At 45.9% G+C, this 23091-nt stretch overlaps 1 protein-coding gene across 1 annotated transcript; it reads left to right on the forward strand.

Annotated features, from left to right (window-relative positions):
• Positions 1–3784: 3784 nt before the first annotated feature.
• On the forward strand, positions 3785–22084 carry LOC132488998 (serpin A12-like). The gene is made up of 5 exons (XM_060097911.1): positions 3785–4418; positions 6129–6399; positions 13111–13215; positions 20208–20271; positions 21893–22084. Exons 1-5 carry the CDS (start codon positions 3785–3787, stop codon positions 22082–22084), a joined length of 1266 nt encoding a protein of 421 aa, XP_059953894.1.
• The last annotated feature ends 1007 nt before the right edge of the window (positions 22085–23091 follow it).

The raw sequence follows: 23091 nt of genomic DNA on the forward strand, positions 1-23091 counted from the left end.
TCCAAAGGGCTTCTTGTTTATACCTGGAATATACCTGGTTTGGATCTGTCTTTAGGATCAATGAGTCCTGAGTCCATGCCATGCTAGTTCTACTACTCTCAAGAGAAGAAAAATATTTTCCCAAATTACTAGGGAATGTGGACCGAGGATAGTCAGAGAAGAGTGGAAATTCTGATTACAGCTTTATCTGCCCCATGTGTACTCCACAGAGTTCGGTTTCTATCCTGTTCTTTTCCTTCTTTATTTTATTTACTTATTTTATTTCGAGTAAATAAAACCAAATAAACACAGTCCCTAATAAAAATGAACAAAGAATTGCTCAACTTGGGCAATCTATCAGTTTATTGGGAAATAACCAGTCCCTTGGGTATTTTAATTGATGGGATCAAAATTAACCTACTCGGGCATCTGGGACTAGTATCCATCTGATGAGTTTGGGTCAGTGTAGGGCCTGTGGTGACAGATGGAAGGACACAGAAATGGGGCTAGTGTGGGCTGCTTGGAGGGGAGAAAGGCCAGGCTGTTAGCACCCAGTGGGCCTGAGCAGGGTCCCCAGTGGGGACAAGGTATCACCTCCTCCCCATTTAATAGATGAAGATATTAAGTTTCTGGAGGGTAAAGAGGCTTATTGGGAGCCACTGAACAAACACATAAGCAGGAGAAGACCAGGATTCAGTCTTCTAATTCCATAATCAGTTCTTACTTCTGAAACTCAGTGGAGTAGGAAAAAACTTTTAGGGGTCACTGACCAGGCATCACTGTAGAACTGCCTATGTGAGCTGTCTGTGCCAGAAAATGCTTCTAGGATGGAGTTTCCTGCAGTTTCCCTGCTCTGCTCTGAGTTCTAGCCCTGTCCTGCCCTGATCCATACTTGGCTCCTGGGGCAACCTGCTCAAATTGCTTCACACCTCACCTGGCTGGTCACCCTGCTGCTAGAATGTTCTTTCAGCTCCTTGACGGCCATGTCTTAACTTCTACATTTCCAGTCATTGGGAAATAATGAACACAAAGGTGGCCTGCTACTCTGAATAGGAGAAGTTTCTATTTTTAATCAGGCAGACATTGTATGGTCCAACCTGAGAGACTGAGTCCTTTCCATTTTGTTTTCTTTCCTTTATCTGAAACAACCCCTGGGATTTTATTGATCTTCACTTCTATAATCTATTTTCAGACAGTCCCTAGAGCCCTGGTTCATCACCAGCTGTTTTTAATTTTTACTAAACAATGAGTCATTAGGAGTGAAAGGTATTTAGAGGTCACCTAGGCTCAGAGAGGGGAAGGCCCTTCCACAGTTTCACACAGCTATGAAGTGCAAGATCAGAGCCAGGACTCCTGTCTGCCTGGTAAGTAGTCCCAGCACAAAAAATAAAAAATGAATAAGGATAAAAAACCTCGTATTTGTTAGGATACTTTCACCTTGAAGTAACTGACCACATAACTCACACTAGCATCACTGGAAGTCTAGGGGTAGGATGGGCTCCAGCTGAACTTACTCTGGGCCCCCGCCCCAGTTTCTTGGCAAAGTCTTTGTATGCACCCTCTTTGTGTTCTGGCTTTGTCCTAGAGTCACTCCCCTCTTGGGACAAAGGGCTGTGGTAGTCCCTGGCATCTACATCTGTCTGGACATCCAGAGGAAGAGAGAGGGCAACACCCCAACATTCCAGCAAAGAGCCCTGAAATACACCCTCACTGGATCACTTCAGTCCCGTGGCCCTCCTTGAACAACTCTCAGGGCAGAAACTCACTGTGCACTGATTGGATTAGGCCTGGCTTGGGGACCAGTCACTAGCAGGGGAGTGGAGGTTACCCTGACTCATTCAGGGCTACCCTTAGAGCTGGGGAGGGGTTCCCTGTCCCTGAGCATGTGAGCTGCCTGAGGTAGACACCTGAAAAAAAAAAAGTGAAGTTTCCTTAGGAAGACAGAAGGGATCATGGGAAGCAATGGCAGTACAGTATCAAACACTGGGCCACAAGCTCCCTGAAGACTCATGTCTGCTGTGATGATGGCCATATCCACAGGACCTGGCATAGAGGTTTTGGAGCCACAAAGAACGTGGGGATTTGGGGGCGCTCCTAGGTGCAGGCCTTGTGCTGCTCCTCATTGGTCCTCTCCTTCAATCAATTGGAAAGAGCCTACTTGGTGCCAGGCGCTAGGGATTTAGCTGCAGTGGACTCTACTCTGCTGGGCCCAGGTCCCCGGGGCTGGTGATGCTGTGAAAGTTGGCAGCTACCAGCTCACAGCTGCCCTTTCCTCTCCAGAAAACTTCCCTTGGCTGATAGGAGCTAATTGACCCAGAAAGTGATGCCCTAAGCCCTACATCCTGAGGGGCAGACCACAGCCACTGACTATTTCCCTCTGAAAAGCCAGTCCTCTTGCCTCAGAATGTCAATGCTTCCAGGATGTCCGTGCTCCAGGGCATGGACATGCCCTGTGGATCCGGTCCAGAGTAGATGTTATCTGAGGCCACATCCTCACTGAGCTCCTTCCCTTTCCAGCCCTGCTTCCCTCACTTCCTGAGGGGCTCATCCTAAGATCATTCCCCCATTATACAATATATACCTGAACCCTTGTCTCAGGCTCTGCTTCTCAGGAACCCAATCTAAAACCACCAGGAATAGCCTTTATTGTTGAGCAGCTCAATATTTCCCACAGATTACCAGTATGGAAAGATGTAAATTACAGGAAAAAACACAGGAAGTGATAACAGAGGACCAAGCAAAGAAAGCTGCCTTTATTTGACATATAAGTTGGTCTAAAAAATCATCAACATGTCTAACTACTGAAATGAACACACTTTTTGGAATACTGTATTTTGGCAGCATAAGGGCTAAAGATTAAAGGAAAATGGAAAATGAAATGTTTGTCCCCCAGAAGCTCACAGTCTTATGGGGAGATGTCAAAGCTGAGAGGTGGTGAAAGAAGCAGCAGTCCTGGAGCCAGGCAGAGTTGGCCTTTTCTCTCCATAACGCTGTTCTCTTTTCTTCCCTGGAAAAGGTCTAGGGAAGGAAGTTTGCTAGAGACCTGGGTTCTCCTGTGGTGGGTATCTACCACTTACCATGTGATCTTAGACAAAGAACTTTATCTCTGGTTGTAAGGAAAAATACTCCAACTCAAGCCAGCCATCTCTGAAAGGGATATTTACTGGCTCTTGTAACCTTGAAAAATGGCAGTGGGTGGCTTCAGGTAAAGCTCAATCCAGGAACTCCAAAGATGTCACCAAATATGTCTTCTTATTTCTCTCTTCCCATCTCTCTCTCTCTCATCTTTCCTTCTATATGTGAATGTCATGTCCACATTCAGGTCCAAGGCTTTCCCATTAAGCCAGTCACCCCAGAGTTAAGAGGACTTTGCATTCTCAAAGAAAGACACTGATTTATCTGATTTTTGTCACCCTCTCATTTCTTAACTAATCAGTGTGGCAGGGGAATACAGTGTTATGATGGCTTACCCTGCATCATGCCCACACCATGGGGTATTCTTATTGTGATCCAATGGAGGGAGGAAGCAGTTCCTTAAAGGAACTGAGATCCTCTTACTATAAGACTCCTCTACACTCAGACTTCTCAGTTATGTAATCACTTCTATTCCCTGAGGTGACTGCAAAGGCTACATGCTGTAATGGATGTCAAAGCACTTATGAACTGCTATGCACAGCACATGCTGGTCACTGTGTCACTTCTTTCATTGGTCTTCCTTGTGGATAAGACAGGGGTAATGGGGTTCTTTTGTTCTCTTTTCTGCTAACCTCAGGTCTACTACTCAACAGGACAATCTCCAAGGAAAATGAACCCCATGCTGGGCCCGGATCTGCTTCTGGCTGGGCTCCTCACCGTGGAAGGTCTTCTGAAACCCAACTTCTCTCCAAAGAATCATGAAGCTGTGAGTCAGGGCCAAGCAGGGAAGGGAAGGACGACAGCTCAGGAGCTTGCAAAGAGAAACACAGACTTTGGCCTCAATCTGTTCAAGAAGCTGTCCTTCAACAGCCCTGACGATAATATCTTGTTCTCCTCCTGGAGCATCTCTATGGCCTTTGCCATGCTGTGTCTGGGTGCCCAGGACTCCACCCTGGCTGAGATCAAGGAAGCCTTCAATTTCAGGAATATACCTGAGAAAGATCTTCATGAAGGCTTCCATTACCTCATCCACAGGCTGAACCAGGCGAACCAGGACCATAAGCTGAGACTCGGGAATGCCTTGTTTATCGACCAGAAGCTAAAGCCACAGAAGAAGTTTCTGACAGATGTCAAGAACCTGTACAAGGCAGACACTGTCCCCACCAACTTCCAGAACTCGGAAAATGCTCAGAAGCAGATCAATGACTATGTCAGTGTGAAAACCCAGTGGAGAATCAACAACCTAATCAAGAAGATAGACCCTGACACTGTGATGCTTCTTATCAATTATGTTTTCTTTCAAGGTACAGCTTAGGGCATGTTGATGTGAAAAGGATAGGATGACCAGTAGACTTGAATTAAATACATAGGTGGTCCACTTGCTTGCTCTGTAACCTTGAATTCACATGTAATTAGTCTCTTTGAATCCTATTTCTCCTATCTGAAAAAGGAGTACCTCGATACATAGCTCATAGGGTGTTTATTGGAATTCAAAGTGAAAATGTATGAGAAATGAATTCTTTGAAGTCTATTCTCCATATGTGAATTTTTATTATTACTGATTATCCTAACACAACATTGGTTGTAGAGGTTGGACTGACATTCTTTTCCCCACTTCTTAGATCAGGAGAGTGAAATTCAGAGAGAGATTAATTGACTTACTTAAAGTTACAAAGCCAGCCAATGAAAGTCAGGACTAGAATCCACTTCTATTGACCTGAGGGCTGTGCTTTCCATATCTCCAAGTAGATGCCCAGGATGGTGATGATGTTGATGGTGGTGATCATGATCACATTGGTCGATGCCTTTGTCTTCTTACCACATGTTATAGATTGTTCAAGTCTGAGGGTAAGGTACTGAAAAAGAAGCTGGAAAAATATTCTCCAATCCAAGCTTCATCCACCACCACCATACACACCCACTCACACACCACACACACACACAAATATTGGCCAACATAGGTGAGAATGAGAGGCCAATAACCGTCAGGCCAAGCAAGATCACTACTGGGCTGTCAGCAACATGGTCCTGAATATGGAAGTTCAGCTCTCCCCAAATCCACAAGGAGATTGATGGCTATAGAAAAAAAAAAAAGGAGTGATAATAGTAGACTGAAATCTCAGTCTGCCCAAGGCAGGGAAGAAAGGAGAATCAAGAATTTCCCAAAGTCCCTACATCCCCTAGATTACAACAAGAACAATGACAATGATGCTGATAATGACTAGCATCCACTCAACACTCACTACACACAGTCACTGAGCTGTGCTGCCTTTCCCTACTAAGTCTCACAGCAGCCCTATGAGATTCCCATCAATATCCCCATTTGGCAGATAAGGACACTGAAGCCCAGGGAGATTGAGATACTTGTCCAAGGTCATCCTTCTACAGCAATAAAGCCAGAAATTTGAACTCAGTGACTTGGCCCTAAGGGCCTTATACTGGGGGCTCTGAGGGTAGCAAGTGTGAAAAGACCCAGGTCTGAGTTTATGCCATCAAAGAGTCCTTAGGGTGAAAAAGTAGGGGTCAAAACACCCAGCTTTAGGAGTTCGCTGCTTTTCAGCACGCTTCCAAGGGCAGCCTGTGAATTTAGTTTTCTTAGTCCCATATGCAAGTGGCCCCTCCAGGGCTGACCTAGAATAGACTTGAGAATTTTCACTCACATCAGACCCAAATAGCCCCCACTAAGTGTAATCCACTTCCTGCTTCTGTAACAGAATCCAAGGGTTTCTCAGCCTCAGGAGCACCTGGGCTTAGGACAGTCTGAAGCTCCCCTCTCAGTCAGCAACACTAGTCTTGGCTTCATTGGGAACAGATCACTGGGACCAAGCTCACCTCACCAGAAGTCTTCAGGGCATGGCATGAGGTCAGGGATTCCTGTGGACCTACTCTGATATCCCCGAGTATCCAAACCCCTTCCTTAAGTCCATGTGGACAGAGACCCAGGGGTTAACTGGATCCAGTAACCTCTTCTCCCTCAGGACACTCGTGTCACTTTGTTCTTCTTCAATCTTAAGCCAGGTGGCAACATGAGTTTGATCCAAAGGCAACTAAAGAGGAAGATTTCATTCTGGATGGAAACAAGGCAGTGAAGGTGCCCATGATGTTCCACATGGGCATGTATGAAGTTGGTCATGATGACCAGCTTTCCTGTACTGTCCTGGAAATGCCCTACCAGGGCAACATGACGGCGGTCTTCATTCTTCCTGATGAGGGCAAAATGAAGCACGTGGAGGAAGCCTTGGGGATGAACACTTTTGCCAGATGGAAACAATTACTCATACGAAGGTAAACAGGGTGCCTGGCACATGCAGTGTCTTCCTTCTTCCTCCGTCTCCTCCCACTGTCTTGGCTTCTTCTATCCCAGAGTTACTGAGCTCTTACCCCATGGATAAGCCCTATTCTGGGCTCCATGATGAACTTATATTTTGGTAGGAGGTAGACTGGAAAACGAGTCATAAAAATATAGATGCTTAAACATTATGAGAGTGCAGAGGATGAAGCAAAATTTGACGGGCAGTGGTGGTCAGAGAGGGCTTCATGGCATAGGTGACATTGGTGCCATCTTCAGGGCTGAATAGTGGTACATATGGAAGGGATAGGAGCGACGGAATCATAGTCAGAGGGAAACTGTGAGCACAAGCACTTGGAGTGTCAAAGGGAGCTGTGAGTTGTACATTGTACATAGACTGTTTTCAACTGTGGTGTCATAAAACCAGTGAAGTGTACCCCAATAAGTTATACTAATAATAGTTGAAGAACCAAAGTGAGTAAATAATTTTCTTTTAAAACATAAAATTACAACAGATTTAAGGTAAGCCTCCAGAATCCTTCCCAGGCATTTGCCACCTAATAGCTTTTCTCAGGAAAGATGAGAGCTAGCATTAGAGTTAAGGCCTGGGGGCTTGATGTCAGTGTAGACCTTCAAGGTATCTTGAAAGTTGCTGGGCTAGGACAGGGTCTGTGGCACCGAAAGTGAGGGTCCAGCTGGTCACCACTCAAAAGCCAAAAAAGAGGCAAGTTGATGGAAAGGAAAGTTTGCTTTCTGTCAGATGCCAACAATGGGGTGGGGGAGGGGGCGGGGGGAAGGGCAGACTCCTGACCAAAGGCCAACTCCCTCCCACCCCAATCAGTGGGCAAGAGCTTTTATAGATGGAGGGACGGAGCTACATGCAGAAACAGCATAGTCAGCTCTGACCGTCATCTTGAAATTGGTCATACAGTGGTCTGATCTGTGTCATCTTCATTGTTTTAAGTACAGTTAGTCTTTAGTTCCAGGGTCAGTTTGTTCCCATTCCTTTGAGGCCAGTTCTCAGAATTGTGACAACTTATGTCATGGTTACAGACTGGTCATCATGTAGTTAACATCCTCCACCTGGTGCGGGTGTCAGTGTCTATAAGACAGCTCAACAAATATGATTCAGAATATTACCCATAGTCCTTGAGGAACTAAAGCTCCTTGCCTTTGCTTTCATGACTAAACTATTATTATTTGGTTTCATTTGACTGTTTTCTTTTGTTTCTGCATTTTTCTCACTTCTCTGATTAAACTTATTCTTTGGCTAAAGTTTTTCCACAGACAAAAGGCAGGCTGAGGACATGGGGGGCGAGAACCATAAGGTCCTGCTCCATTTCAGTGGGTCTATGAGGTGGAAAGGGCAACTTCCATTGGATAGAAGCGGTATCAGGACGTCCTCCTCCTTGGTCCTTTTGTCCTCTCTTCCACCTGACCCCACCATCATTCTGCATCCAAAAGGTGTTTACTGAGAAGCTCTGCCATGCCCAACGTGCTGTCGGGAACTGAGGAGGGTTCTAAGAGAGGCAGAGACAATGCCAGGACTGAGCTGGGCTGTCCATGGGTGGTAACTGAGCAAACGCAGCTTCCTTCACCTGGGAACACACCCTCGGGAGAATTGCAGAATGCATTTCAGATATCTAGATTTCACTGCAAGCTCATGAGAGAGAAATTCTAGTTCTGAATGCTTTAGATGAAGTCACTATTTGGAGGGGGCGGGAGAGGGTAGGGGAAAGCAGCAGGCTAAATGGCTGGCCCCACGAGGGTTATTACACCTTGGGTTCTACACAACACCCCCTGATCCTCCCTGCTGCAAACCAGGGGCCTCGGGTTGGCAAAGTCTGGTGCCTGAGACAGAAACAAGAGTCTGGGTTCCAACCTTAGCTGAGACCCAGTTTTCTCATCTATGACGTGGTCATACGATGCTGACTTCATAAGACTCGACAGAATTAAATGTGCCTGAGCACAGTGTTGCCCCCCAGAGGGCATGCCATGAGAGTAAGGTCCTTTCTCCCTCCCCTTCTAACGGGTTGAAGAGGAAGAGTTGCCAGGTCCTCAGATCTGTTGAACCTCTGGCTTGTTGAATGACAGGAGTCCTGCAAATCTGGTTCTCCTACTCCTACCCTCAGGTGAGAACCTCAGGACGTCAGCTCATCGGGTGAAGGTGAAGGCGTGGGTTCCCGTAACACAGGCATGCCCTCAAAGAGACTGGTGGTGCCCAGCCTGAGCTCTACAGAGTTTTAGGTTCACAGAGAAGTCCTGGGGACCTCCCTAAGGGGTTGAGGGATGTGTAAGGGGAAAGGAAGGTGGAAGGACTCCAGCTCCCCCATCCTCATTTCACCCAGAAGTCCTGGCCTCATGAGACGTGGACTTCAGAAGATCCCATGTCATTTATTGTTCAAATCATGGTGGCTTGAGACCTGGCAGTTGTATCACTGGGACTCGCATCCTTAGAGCCCCCATCTCCTTCTCCCAGTCATTTCTGACAATTTTCCTTGGGCTGAAGCTCTGGTGCCAATGTTTGGTGCTTCATGCTCCCCTCACCAAGCCCCTCTGAAGCCCCCGGAGCTGACACCACCACGAGGCCACTACTAACCACATACAGATGTTCCTGGGGGACTGTCGCCATGTCTCTAGTTTCAGGATAGGGCCCCACCCTCCTTCCTTTGCTCCTCCACCCAAGTGTGCGATAAGCGCTTTGAGATCTCCTGCAGGCCAGCAAGTCTGGGCCCAGGGATACCTACAGTGCATGGAGGTGGTCTCTCATGGAGTCCAGGCACAGGCTGCTCTCAGGGTCCCTTCCAGAGCGCCCTCCCAGCTAGCTCCTGGTCTGCCTCCCCCTGACCATGACTGCTCCCAGAATCTCCGTGCCTAGAAGCCAGGAATCCCTGCCAGGAGCACCATGGAGAGGAGTGTTCTTCTCACCCCAGCTGAGGTCCTGTCTCCCCAGTCACTTCTGGACCCAGGATGGCTGAGAGCAGTAAAGTCCACCCCTACACGGGAAACTCCACATCACCATGCAGGGCAATGGTCTCGCCCATGGTTCCCAAGGAGGAAATTGTGTTTCATCTGAATGAGGGTCCAACGTTCCTACCCTCTGAGCTCACTGGGTCTGAAGGACAAGTTGTCAAGTCCATACCTCTGCATCGGTTCTCTCTAGGCGAGGGCAGGGGGATGGACTCTTGCATGTGTTCTAGGAGAGGCTGAAGAGAAAACTCACCTTTTCCCCAGGAGAAGTGACCAAGTCAACAGACACACACCTAAATGATACACCCCAATTAGCTGTCTGTGCAGGACACCTGGGAATTTAGGCTGTGGGTGACTACAGCCTGGACTCTTGTCTGTTCAGAAGAAAGATGTCTGCTTTGATTTTTGCATAGAGACCTGCCATGGTGAGTTCCCCAGAGGAAAGGCTCAGTTTTCTCAAAGGCAAATAGAAAGCTCTACCTATAGGAGACATCAAACTGCTGATATATCCATTTTCTCGGTAAAAATTTTGAGGGTCCATTCCCAGCCTGGGTACCCCATCACATGTATACAAATTTACTGGGATGTGTATCTGCTTTCCAGCATCTGCCTTCCCATTTTGGCATGAACTAAAGTCAACCTCCCCATTTATGCCCCATTTATGCCCTATCTCCCCTCACTACTCAAAAATATCACCCTAGAAACTCCCTTTTCTCCTACATCAGCAAATGTTTTTGCTCTCCACTGAATCCTTTCCATCAGATAGGAAGATGCTCTCATTTCTCCCAACAAAAAACAATCTTCTCTTGACCTTACTTCCTCCACTGTTGCTCCGTTCTTTGCTCCCCTTTGCAGGTAAATACCTTCAAGCAGTTGCCTCTGCTCACCGTACCCAGCTCCTCCCCTCCCATCTTCTCTTAGACCCACTGCAGTCAGCCTTTGCACTCACCTCTCCATGGAGACCTCCATCTCCAAGGTTACCAAGGGCATCCATGTGGCTGAATCCTGGGCCAGTTTCAGACCTTCCTTCTCAATCTGTCAGCAGCATTTGACCCAGCTTGGCCACCCCACCTTCTTAAGAGGTGTCCTTCACTCGGCTTCCAGGACCCCTCCTCTCACCTCTCTCCTGCTCCGTCTCCCTCACTGCCCCCGTTCTCCTCCAGGTCTCAGAACTGAGTGCCTCTCTTTCACTGATACTCACCTCTGAGCGTGTGCATCAGCCTCAGAGCTTTCAGCACCACCTGTACAACCACGACTTCCACATCATTCTATCCCTAGCCTCAGTTCTCTCTCCCAAACTCTAGAGTCACATATCCATCTGCTTATCCAGGATCTCTCCCGATGCCTGATGAGACCTTAGTCTCAACACGTCCGGAATGAACATCCTGATCTCCCCCCATGGAGACTCCTCAAGCTTCTGATCTCATTCAATGACCACTCCATCCTTTCAGGAGCTCAAACTAAAAACCCTGGGGTCCTCCTTGATCACTCTCTCAGTCCCTCATTCAGTCCACCAGGGAATCCCAGTAGTCCTACTTTAAGATATAGCTGGAGTCTGGCCTCTGCCCACCATCTCTATGACTCCCAGCATCTGACCACTGCGCTCACTAGCTTCCACATGGTCTCCTGGCATCAACTCCCATCCCTATCCCCACCACCAAGAGTATATGATTAATAGAGCTGACAAAATGATCGCTTTAAACCCACATCAAGACCATGTCACTCATCAGTTCAAAACCCAACTATGGCTCGCCATTTCACTCATAAAAAAAAATAACCACACACAAAAAAGAAAAAAATATAACTTGCGGAACTGCTTTGCCCCCTTGAAAGCTTGCTCAAATCTTCCCTTTACTCCAGCATTCCTGATCCCCCTAGATCAATCTGTATTTTTCTTCCATAGCACTTACTGAGACTACCACTCCATGTATCTAGGCTTATGTCTCACTTTTGTTGTGATGGTTTTACTTCCTGTCTTCCCTTTTAGAGCACAAGTTCGAGAGCATGGATTTTTGCCTGTTCTAGATGCATCTAAGCATGTAGAACAGAGCCTGGTACTCAGTAGGCACTTAAGAAATATGTGTTGGGGGAGGCACGATGATCAAACATAGCTGATGAGAATATGCAATTATTTTCCTTCTTCTCTCCTTCTCCTTCTTCTCATAATTAAAATTATTTTGATAGCTTTTAAAAAATAAAATAATAATAATAAAAAAAGAAATATGTGTTGGGCTTCCCTGGTGGCGCAGTGGTTGAGAGTCCACCTGCCGATGCAGGGGACACGGGTTCGTGCCCCGGTCTGGGAAGATCCCACATGCCGCGGAGCGGCTGGGCCCGTGAGCCATGGCCGCTGAGCCTGCGCGTCCCGAGCCTGTGCTCCGCAAATGGAGAGGCCATAACAGTGAGAGGCCCGCGTACCGCAAAAAAAAAAAAAAAAAGTGTTTAATGAATGGATGAGTGGAAAGGTGAGTTTGAGAGTCACTGGGCCTATCGTTGGTGTTTAAATCCACGACACAGAATGAAATCCCTCAGGAGGAAGAAAAGATATACAAGAGAAGAGGAGCGGAGGGGAGCCTGGGAACACTATGGTGATGAGAGACAGGCGAGGAGGCGGAGCCGCAGAGGACGAGAGGAGCGGCCGGTGAAGGACCGGGAGAGCAGAGGGCATGGACTTAGGTGGGAGCGCTTTGAAATGGAACAAAGCACTGACTATCTAGCGCCGCTCTCGGAGATGTGGCTGCTGGCTCTAGCAAGGCAACGTCAGCGGCAACTCTGGAGAAATGGGTTGAGGCGATAATGGGGGAACGTGGAGATAGAGGTAGAGGCAGCTTCTGCCCTGAAAGAAAGAAAAGACATGGGCTGGAAGCTGGAGGCGTGACTAGGGACCAAGGGAGATGATTTTGCTTTTGATTTGAGGATGGGGGTTGTTAGAGCCTGCAGTCTGCCCCGGAGGGTGATCCAGTAGATGTCATCTATGGATGGTGCAGGAGAAAAAGGAAACGAAGGCAGGAATGAGGTCCTTGCAGAAGCAAGAAGAAATGGGGTCCACGACCAGGTGGACAGGAATCCAGGGTCCATAGGTGCCTCAGGACATCTGACCCCAGGCCCAGGGCAGGGAGGCCAACCCAGGTCCCACCCACGGAGGACGTGAAGCTGCTCCTTCAAGGCCAAGGGGAGAACACTTGCTGATCACTGATGCTGCTGAGAACTTTCCGTGCATTCGCTTTAGCCCTCTTCTGGTCCTGTGGGTGCTACCATCATCATTTTCATACAAGTGGCTTAGAGAGGTGAAATCATTTGCTCCAAGTCACAGAGCTCATGGAAGGCAGAGTGGATTTGAACTCAGTTCTGACTGGCTTCCGACCTCAGGGCCCTGCTGCTTCTAGCACCAGATTGCTGGGGTCACAATTAGCTCAGGGCTTGGGCATGGCTGAGGCTACAGTGGGGAGACCCTCCATGGCTGTGCTGAAGGCGTCCTGAGACATGGGGACTCGAGGACATTTCTGTGGATGAGGGCACGGGCAGTTTTGATAGGAAGTAGGAGCACAGTTCAGAGAGCATGGATGTTTTAAAACCCCATCCCAGGCTTAAGGAGCCTCTCCTCGTTCTGTGGATAGAGAGAAGTTCTGAGACCTCAGGGACTGGGAGGACACATGCCTCATCATCACCTCTCCTAAAGCCTGCCTGGAAAAACGGCAGGGTCCTGCTGCTCATCTGGGTCACTTTCTACTCCCTAGGGTCACAGATGTGTTTGTGCCTCAGTTGTTCATCACCAGAAACCTCGACCTGAAGAAGACTCTTTCCTACCTAGGTATCACCAGAATCTTTTTTTTTTTTTTAAAGTAATGATGCATTTAATGAAAGCATGTATTTTATAGATAAAATAAACTATAAAAAATAACTTGAAGCTGGTACCCAAATTAATGGAATGAAATGACCTTCAGAAAGTAATTTCTTTATTTTCAGGTCATTTGAGCCCTTTGCCTGTTTTTATTTATTTATTTTTAATTTGATTTTTTATCTTGGTTTGGATGATTTTAGTTACTCTGGGTGCTCTATAAAACTAAACATTTCTTATGAGCCTAGTAAAACTCTAAGTTTTATCATAGTTATTATATTTTAACTGTATATAATCCAAAGGACTTGTTGCTATGGATAAATTCTTGAACCTTTTTTTTTTTTTTTTTTAGCCTCCATGTATTTGTATTTTTTGAATTTTTTTTAAAATTTTTTGCTTTATAACAAATTTAATCAGTTATACATATACATATGTTTCCATATCCCCTCCCTTTTGCGTCTCCCTCCCACCCTCCCTATCCCACCCCTCCAGGCGGTCACAAAGCACCGAGCTGATCTCCCTGTGTTATGCGGCTGCTTCCCACTAGTTATCTACCTTACGTTTGGTAGTGTATATATGTCCATGCCGCTCTTTCACTTTGTCACAGCTTACCCTTCCCCCTCCCCATATCCTCAAGTCCATTCTCTAGTAGGTCTGTGTCTTTATTCCTGTCTTACCCCTATGTTCTTCATGACATTTTTTTTCTTAAATTCCATATATATGTGTTAGCATACAGTATTTGTCTTTCTCTTTCTGACTTACTTCACTCTGTATTACAGACTCTAGGTCTATCCACCTCATTACAAATAGCTCAATTTCATTTCTTTTTATGGCTGAGTAATATTCCATTGTATATACGTGCCACATCTTCTATATCCATTCATCCGATGATGGACACTTAGGTTGTTTCCATCTCCGGGCTATTGTAAATAGGGCTGCTATGAACATTTTGGTACATGTCTCTTTTTGAATTATGGTTTTCTCAGGGTATATGCCCAGTAGTGGGATTGCTGGGTCATATGGTAGTTCTATTTGTAGTTTTTTAAGGAACCTCCATACTGTTCTCCATAGTGGCTGTACCAATTCACATTCCCACCAACAGTGCAAGAGTGTTCCCTTTTTTCCACACCCTCTCCAGCATTTATTGTTTCTAGATTTTTTGATGATGGCCATTCTGACTGGTGTGAGATGATATCTCATTGTAGTTTTGATTTGCATTTCTATAATGAGTAAAGATGTTGAGCATCATTTCATGTGTTTGTTGGCAGTCTGTATATCTTCTGTGGAGAAATGTCTATTTAGGTCTTCTGCCCATTTTTGGATTGGGTTGTTTGTTTTTTTTGTTATTGAGCTGCATGAGCTGCTTATAAATTTTGGAGATTAATCCTTTGTCAGTTGCTTCATTTGCAAATATTTTCTCCCATTCTGAGGGTTGTCTTTTCGTCTTGTTTATGGTTTCCTTTGCTGTGCAAAAGCTTTTAAGTTTCATTAGGTCCCATGTGTTTATTTTTGTCTTTATTTCCATTTCTCTAGGAGGTGGGTCAAAAAGGATCTTGCTGTGATTTATGTCATAGAGTGTTCTGCCTATGTTTTCCTCTAAGAGTTTGATAGTGTCTGGCCTTACATTTAGGTCTTTAATCCATTTTGAGCTTATTTTTGTGTATGGTGTTAGAGAGTGATCTAATCTCATACTTTTACATGTCCCTATCCAGTTTTCCCAGCACCACTTATTGAAGAGACTGTCCTTTCTCCACTGTACATTCCTGCCTCCTTTATCAAAGATAAGGTGACCATATGTCCGTGGGTTTAACTCTGGGCTTTCTATCCTGTTCCATTGATCTATCTTTCTGTTTTTGTGCCAGTACCATACTGTCTTGATTACTGTAGCTTTGTAGTATAGTCTGAAGTCAGGGAGCCTGATTCCTCCAGCTCCATTTTTCGTTCTCAAGATTGCTTTGGCTATTCGGGGTCTTTTGTGTTTCCATACAAATTGTGAAATTTTTTGTTCTAGTTCCGTGAAAAATGCCAGTGGTAGTTTGATAGGGATTGCATTGAATCTGTAGATTGCTTTGGGTAGTAGAGTCATTTTCACAATGTTGATTCTTCCAATCCAAGAACATGGTACATCTCTCCATCTATTTGTATCATCTTTAATTTCTTTCATCAGTGTCTTATAATTTTCTGCATACAGGTCTTTTGTCTCCTTAGGTAGGTTTATTCCTAGATATTTTATTCTTTTTGTTGCAATGGTAAATGGGAGTGTTTCCTTGATTTCACTTTCAGATTTTTCATCATTAATATATAGGAATGCCAGAGATTTCTGTGCATTAATTTTGTATCCTGCTACTTTACCAAATTCATTGATTAACTCTAGTAGTTTTCTGGTAGCATCTTTAGGATTCTCTATGTATAGTATCATGTCATCTGCAAACAGTGGCAGCTTTACTTCTTCTTTTCCCATTTGGATTCCTTTTATTTCCTTGTCTTCTCTGATTGCTGTGGCTAAAACTTCCAAAACTAGGTTGAATAAGAGTGGTGAGAGTGGGCAACCTTGTCTTGTTCCTGATCTTAGTGGAAATGGTTTCAGTTTTTCACCATTGAGGATGATGCTGGCTGTGGGTTTGTCATATATGGCCTTTATTATGTTGAGGAAAGTTCCCTCTATGCCTACTTTCTGCAGGGTTTTTATCATAAATGGGTGCTGAATTTTGTCAAAAGCTTTCTCTGCATCTATTGAGATGATCATATGGTTTTTCTCCTTCAATTTGTTAATATGGTGTATCACGTTGATTGATTTGCGTATATTGAAGAATCCTTGCATTCCTGGAATAAACCCCACTTGATCATGGTGTATGATCCTTGTAATGTGCTGTTGGATTCTGTTTGCTAGTATTTTGTTGAGGATTTTTGCATCTATGTTCATCAGTGATATTGGCCTGTAGTTTTCTTTCTTTGTGACATCCTTGTCTGGTTTTGGTATCAAGGTGATGGTGGCCTCGTAGAATGAGTTTGGGAGTGTTCCTCCCTCGGCTATATTTTGGAAGAGTTTGAGAAGGATAGGTGTTAGCTCTTCTCTAAATGCTTGATAGAATTCGCCTGTGAAGCCATCTGGTCCTGGGCTTTTGTTTGTCGGAAGATTTTTGATCACAGTTTCAATTTCAGTGCTTGTGATTGGTCTGTTCATATTTTCTATTTCTTCCTGATTCAGTCTTGGCAGGTTGTGCATTTCTAAGAATTTGTCCATTTCTTCCAGGTTGTCCATTTTATTGGCATAGAGTTGCTTAATCTCTCATGATCTTTTGTATTTCTGCCGTGTCAGTTGTTACTTCTCCTTTTTCATTTCTAATTCTATTGATTTGAGTCTTCTCCCTTTTTTTCTTGATGAGTCTGGCTAATGGTTTATCAATTTTGTTTATCTTCTCAAAGAACCAGCTTTTAGTTTTATTGATCTTTGCTATCGTTTCCTTCATTTCTTTTTCATTTATTTCTGATCTGATTTTTATGATTTCTTTCCTTCTGCTAACTTTGGGATGTTTTTGTTCTTCTTTCTCTAATTGCTTTAGGTGCAAGGTTAGGTTGTTTATTCGAGATGTTTCCTGTTTCTTAAGGTGGGATTGTATTGCTATAAACTTCCCCCTTAGAACTGCTTTTGCTGCATCCCATAGGTTTTGGGTCGTCGTGTCTCCATTGTCATTTGTTTCTAGGTATTTTTTAATTTCCTCTTTGATTTCTTCAGTGATCACTTCGTTATTAAGTAGTGTATTGTTTAGCCTCCATGTGTTTGTATTTTTTACAGCTCTTTTCCTGTAATTGATATCTAGTCTCATAGCATTGTGGTCGGAAAAGATACTTGATACAATTTCAATTTTCTTAAATTTACCAAGGCTTGATTTGTGACCCAAGATATGATCTATCCTGGAGAATGTTCCATGAGCACTTGAGAAAAATGTGTATTCTGTTGTTTTTGGATGGAATGTCCTATAAATATCAATTAAGTCCATCTTGTTTAATGTATCATTTAAAGCTTGTGTTTCCTTATTTATTTTCATTTTGGATGATCTGTCCATTGGTGAAAGTGGGGTGTTAAAGTCCCTTACTATGATTGTGTTACTGTCAATTTCTCCTTTTATGGCTGTTAGTATTTGCCTTATGTATTGAGGTGCTGCTATGTTTGGTGCATAAATATTTACAATTGTTATATCTTCTTCTTGGATCGATCCCTTGATCATTATGTAGTGTCCTTCTTTGTCTCTTCTAGTAGTCTTTATGTTAAAGTCTATTTTGTCTGATATGAGAATTGCTACTCCAGCTTTCTTTTGGTTTCCATTTGCGTGGAATATCTTTTTCCATCCCCTTACTTTCAGTCTGTATGTGTCTCTAGGTCTGAAGTGGGTCTCTTGTAGACAGCATATATATGGGTCTTGTTTTTGTATCCATTCAGCCAATCTCTATCTTTTGGTGGGAGCATTTAGTCCATTTACATTTAAGGTAATTATCGATATGTATGTTCCTATTCCCATTTTCTTAATTGTTTTGGGTTCGTTATTGTAGGTCTTTTACTTCTGTAGTGTTTCTTGCCTAGAGAAGTTCCTTTAGCATTTGTTGTAAAGCTGGTTTGGTGGTGCTGAACTCTCTCAGCTTTTGCTTGTCTGTAAACGTTTTAATTTCTCCATCAAATCTGAATGAGATCCTTGCTGGGTAGAGTAATCTTGGTTGCAGGCTTTTTTCCTTCATCACTTTAATTATGTCCTGCCACTCCCTTCTGGCTTGTAGAGTTTCTGCTGAGAGATCAGCTGTTATCCTGATGGGGATTCCCTTGTGTGTTATTTGTTGTTTTTGCCTTGCTGCTTTTAATATGATTTCTTTGTGTTTAATTTTTGACAGTTTGATTAATATGTGTCTTGGCGTATTTCTCCTTGGATTTATTCTGTATGGGACTCTCTGTGCCTCCTGGAGTTGATTAACTATTTCCTTTCCCATATTAGGGAAGTTTTCAACTATAATCTCTTCAAATATTTTCTCAGTCCCTTTCTTTTTCTCTTCTTCTTCTGGAACCCCTATAATTCGAATGTTGGTGCGTTTAATGTTGTCCCAGAGGTCTCTGAGACTGTCCTCTGTTCTTTTCATTCTTTTTTCTTTATTTTGCTCTGCAGCAGTTATTTCCACTATTTTATCTTCCACCTCACTTATCCGTTCTTCTGCCTCAGTTATTCTGCTATTGATCCCATCTAGAGTATTTTTTATTTCATGTATTGTGTTTTTAATCGATGCTTGATTCATCTTTAGTTCTTCTAGGTCCTTGTTAACTGTTTCTTGCATTTTGTCTATTCTATTTCCAAGATTTTGGATCTGGGAAATAGAATCTTGGATCATCTTTACCATCATTATTCTGAATTCTTTTTCAGGTAGACTGCCTATTACCTCTTCATTTGTTAGATCTGGTGGGTTTTTATCTTGCTCCTTCTCCTGCTGTGTGTTTTTCTGTCTTCTCATTTTGCTTATGTTACTGTGTTTGGGGTCTCCTTTTTGCAGGCTGCAGGTTCGTAGTTCCCGTTGTTTTTGGTTTCTGTCCCCAGTGGCTAAGGTTGGTTTAGTGGGTTGTGTAGGCTTCCTGGTGGAGGGGTCTAGTGCCTGTGTTCTGGTGGATGAGGCTGGATCTTGTCTTTCCGGTGGGCAGGTCCACGTCTGGTGGTGTGTTTTGGGGTGTCTGCGGACTTTTTATGATTTTAGGCCACCTCTCTGCTAATGGGTGGCGTTGTGTTCCTGTCTTGCTAGTTGTTTGGCTTAGGGTGTCCAGCACTGTAGCTTGCTGGTCGTTGAGGGAAGCTGGGTGCTGGTGTTGAGATGGAGATCTCTGGAAGATTTTTGCCATTTGATATTATGTGGAGCTGGGAGGTCTCTTGTGGACCAGTGTCCTGAAGTTGGCTCTCCCACCTCAGAGGCACAGCACTGACTCCTGGCTCCTCAATTTGGGATGATGTGTTGTCTATTCATGTATTCCACAGATGCAGGGTACATCAAGTTGATTGTGGAGCTTTAATCCGCTGCTTCTGAGGCTGCTGGGAGAGGTTTCCCTTTCTCTTCTTTGTTCTCACAGCTCCTGGGTCTCAGCTTTGGATTTGGCCCCGCCTCTGCGTGTCGGTCGCCGGAGGGCGTCTGTTCTTCGCTCAGACAGGACAGGGTTAAAGGAGCAGCCTCTTCGGGGACTCTGGCTCACTCAGGCCGGGCGGGAGGGAGGGGCACGGAGTGCGGGGCGAGCCTGCAGCGGCAGAGGTCGGCGTGACGTTGCACCAGCCCGAGGCGTGCCGTGCGTTCTCCCAGGGAAGCCGCCCCTGGATCCCGGGACCCCTGCAGTGGCAGGCTGCACAGGCTCCCGGAAGGGCGGTGTGGGCAGTGACCTGCGCTCGCACACAGGCTTCTTGGCGGCGGCAGCAGCAGCCCCAGCGTCCCACGCCCGTCACTGGGCTCCGCGCTTTCAGTCGCGACTCGCGCCCGTCTGTGGAGCCCCTTTAAGCAGCGCTCTTAATCCCCTCTCCTCGCGCACCAGGAAACCAAGAGGGAAGAAAAAGTCTTTTGCCTCTTCGGCAGCTCCAGAGTTTTCCCGGACTCCCTCCCGGCTAGCTGTGGCACATTAGCCCCCTTCAGTCTGAGTTCTCGCTGCCAGCCCCAGTCCTCTCCCTGCGCTCTGACCGAAGCCCGAGCCTCAGCTTCCAGCGCTGCTCGCCCCGGCGGGCGAGCAGACAAGCCTCTCGGGCTGGTGAGTGCCGCTCGGCACAGATCCTCTGTGTGGGGATCTCTCCACTTTGCCCTACCCAGGTATGTGGGGAGTTTCTTGCCTTTTGGGAGGTCTGGGGTCTTCTGCCAGCGTTCAGTAGGTGTTCTGTAGGAATTGTTCCACGTGTAGCTGTATTTCTGGTGTATCCATGGGGAGGAAGGTGATCTCCGCGTCTTACTCTTCCGCCATCTTACCCGGAAGCTTGAACATTTTCCCACCAGAATCTTTGAGGAACACGGTGATCTCACCAGAATCTCCCGTCATCGAAGCCTGAAAGTGGGTGAGGTAAGCCTGCCTGGCCCGACGCTGTCCCCTCCAGCACAGAGAGGCTTCATACAGCCCCAGGCCAGAGCCACTGTCCCAGCAGCTGTACGAGCCAAGAGTTCACCCACCAGTCAGGCAGGGCTCGAATCCAGCTCCGCCTCTAACCAGCCGTATGATCCTGAGCAAATCACATAACCTCCCAAGCCTCGTGTTTCTAGTCTTTAAAATCTGAACCATCAATCTCCTGGCCCTACTTTGGAAGTTGATTCAATGCAACAAACAATGGATGGAGGCTTGGAACATTCATCAGGCCTAGAACTGACCCAGGCTTGTGAGGATTAAGTCGTGAACATGTTCTACGTAATGTAGAAATAAGCAAGCAAAGGACTCCATGGTCTCCAGCAAGGCTGAGCACCTGCCTATTGGTGGCAATCAGAGAGGACCACTCGGGGTAGGGTGCCTAGATTTAGCAGATAGAACACAGGACACCAGTGAAATTCAAATTTCAGATAAGTGATGAATGATTTTTTTTAGTATAAGTATATCCTGAACATTGCATGGGATATACTTGTGCTAAAAATTTCATCGTTTATCTGAAATTCAAATTTAACTGGACATCCTATATTTTATCTGGCAACCCTACTTTTAGGCTTAAAGGGCACTGAGAAGGGGGAAGATTTCAGCAAGCAGAGAAGGGTGCGGGCAAGATCTTCCTGTAGGGGGAGCAGCATGGCCTAAGGATAGGAAGTGGCAAGGCATGGAGCTCAAGTGGGTGGGGATTTGCTAGGGCTAAATTCAAGCCAATCTAGGAAGGATCTGAGTTGCCAAGAGGAGCTGACAGTGGGTGGCTCACTCAGCTGCATTTTCTAGCTTGCAACAGGAAGAAAGACAGTTCATAGAATTTTATTGCTTTTAAAACTTTTCCCGCTGCAGACTTTGCATACACATTCAATACCACCTGCCCCTTTCCTATAGGCCTTTATTGAGTACAGTGGCCCTTTTCTTTTCCGCAGTCAGATGTGTTGATAGCTGCGATTCTATATGTAAACATCAGCTCTTGGCTTGCCAGTAAAATTGTTAGCATTTTGTAGAACGGAATGAAATGTGTCAGTATTTCACAGAAGCCCATCAATTTCCCAGTGTCAAATCCTTAGTCACAGATGTTGATGCCCTTTCAGGTGGATCTGGGGTCTGAGTCATCAGACCCTAGAAGCTGACTCCTTCTTAACATTCCACCGGGAGGATGAAAGGAGTGTGAAGCGGGCTGGAGGCTTTGGGCCAGGGATGCCCCCATCTCCCTTCCATCTAGCTAAAGCTCAGGATAGCCTTTCTGCCTTTATTACCATTGATGCTTCCCTGTAAGTCATGGGAAACATAGCAAACCCCACTCTGTCCCCCTCCCTGTAGCTGATGCTCCCCCTGCATCATCTATTTCCTTCATGCTGCATCTACTTGTTGAGCGTCCTTCAGGGATGACAGCAGAAAAGCCAGGAGCCCTGGGGACACTGGCACCAGCCAAGTTACTGCTGTGCTGGGTGACTCTGGCAGAGGCCTCTCCCTCTCTGGGCCTCTTGCTGGCCTTTGCCCATCCAGGACCTCCAAGTGGCTTCGCAAGCACTGACTTCGCTCCTGTTTCCCTCAGGCGGTGCACAAGGCTACCCTGAAGATGGATGAGAAGGGAACAGAGAGGGCCGCGGGCTCCAGAGCACAGACACTGCCCGTGGAGACACCGTTTAAGGTCAAGATAAACAAACGCTTTCTGCTGATGATTAGGGAGAATGGAATGAATAACCTGCTCTTCCTTGGAAAGATTGTTAATCCTTCTGGGAGATAAGGGGGAAATCCGACTTGCCACAGACCCCTACTGTGTTCTGGGGTTGAATACGTTTTGTCTCCCTGGGAATGAGACCACAGGGACTTTCTCACCTAATCTCACACTATCATGGGCTCCCCAAACCACTGTCCAAACAGGCTGCACCATTGACTTCTGGCCATCAGTTTTCTCCCCATTCAAATGTCAGGATTAGATGCCCCACCCACATCCACTTGACAGTGATCTCACCCCGGCAGGTGGAGGGGTTTTGTGATTTAATAAACAACACCCCCCAAGGTCTGCTGACTGTTGGTGGACAATATGGGGAAGCTGTGAGCCAAGACGAGTACCTGGGGTCCGGAATGAGTGAGACCCGGGTTCTAATCTTAGAAACAAAGTGTCTTTGGGAAAGCCATACTCTCTCTGTGCCCCTGTTTCCCTATAGAAATAGACAATGCTTGAGGACAAATGATAATCCCCTCTAGGGCTCTGAGGAAACTAGCGCACTGCTTCAGAGAGGTTAATTCCCCTTTGAGAGCCCTTGGCTTTGAGTGGTTGGCATGTGAGCTACACAGATATCTCCCCAACAGGGTCCACACGGGAGCTCTGGACTCAGCCCAGAAAAACAGGAGTGGGGCTGGTCCAGCATTAGAGTACATGCAACCTAGAGTAGCAGCAGTCAGGACTCAATGTCAGGTTTGTCTGACTCCAGAGCCACTATTTCGGCCCAAAGTGAAGAGCCCTGGGGTTTGAACCTGTCAGCAAGCTCAGCTGAAGAGTGAATGGGGTCCATGCACCGCCCCCGGAAAGCGTGCCCCTGCAGGGTCTGCATATGACCACTAGGGGGCACCAGTGTTCACAGGGCTAAGAATATGAGTACGAGGTTTCTTTAAGCACTTGATTCCGTTGTTTCCTGCTGTGAATTCCCAAAGCCAACGCTGAAGGTGTTTTGGGAGGAGGGGATCCTCCCTGGCTTGACCCTAAGGAGCCTGAGCTGGCAGCAATCTCCAACCCCTAGCATTCACAGC

This window comes from Mesoplodon densirostris, chromosome 4, assembly GCF_025265405.1.
Source record: "Mesoplodon densirostris isolate mMesDen1 chromosome 4, mMesDen1 primary haplotype, whole genome shotgun sequence".
Classification (NCBI taxonomy): Eukaryota; Metazoa; Chordata; class Mammalia; order Artiodactyla; family Ziphiidae; genus Mesoplodon; species Mesoplodon densirostris.

Bases quoted from the DNA above. Each gene is read 5' to 3' on its own strand.
- LOC132488998 (XM_060097911.1), top strand. From the start codon at position 3,785: ATGAACCCCATGCTGGGCCCGGATCTGCTTCTGGCTGGGCTCCTCACC. The intron at 6,400-13,110 runs GTAAACAGGGTG...TCTACTCCCTAG, and splicing joins AAACAATTACTCATACGAAG to GGTCACAGATGTGTTTGTGC. The intron at 20,272-21,892 runs GTAAGCCTGCCT...TGTTTCCCTCAG, and splicing joins GAAGCCTGAAAGTGGGTGAG to GCGGTGCACAAGGCTACCCT.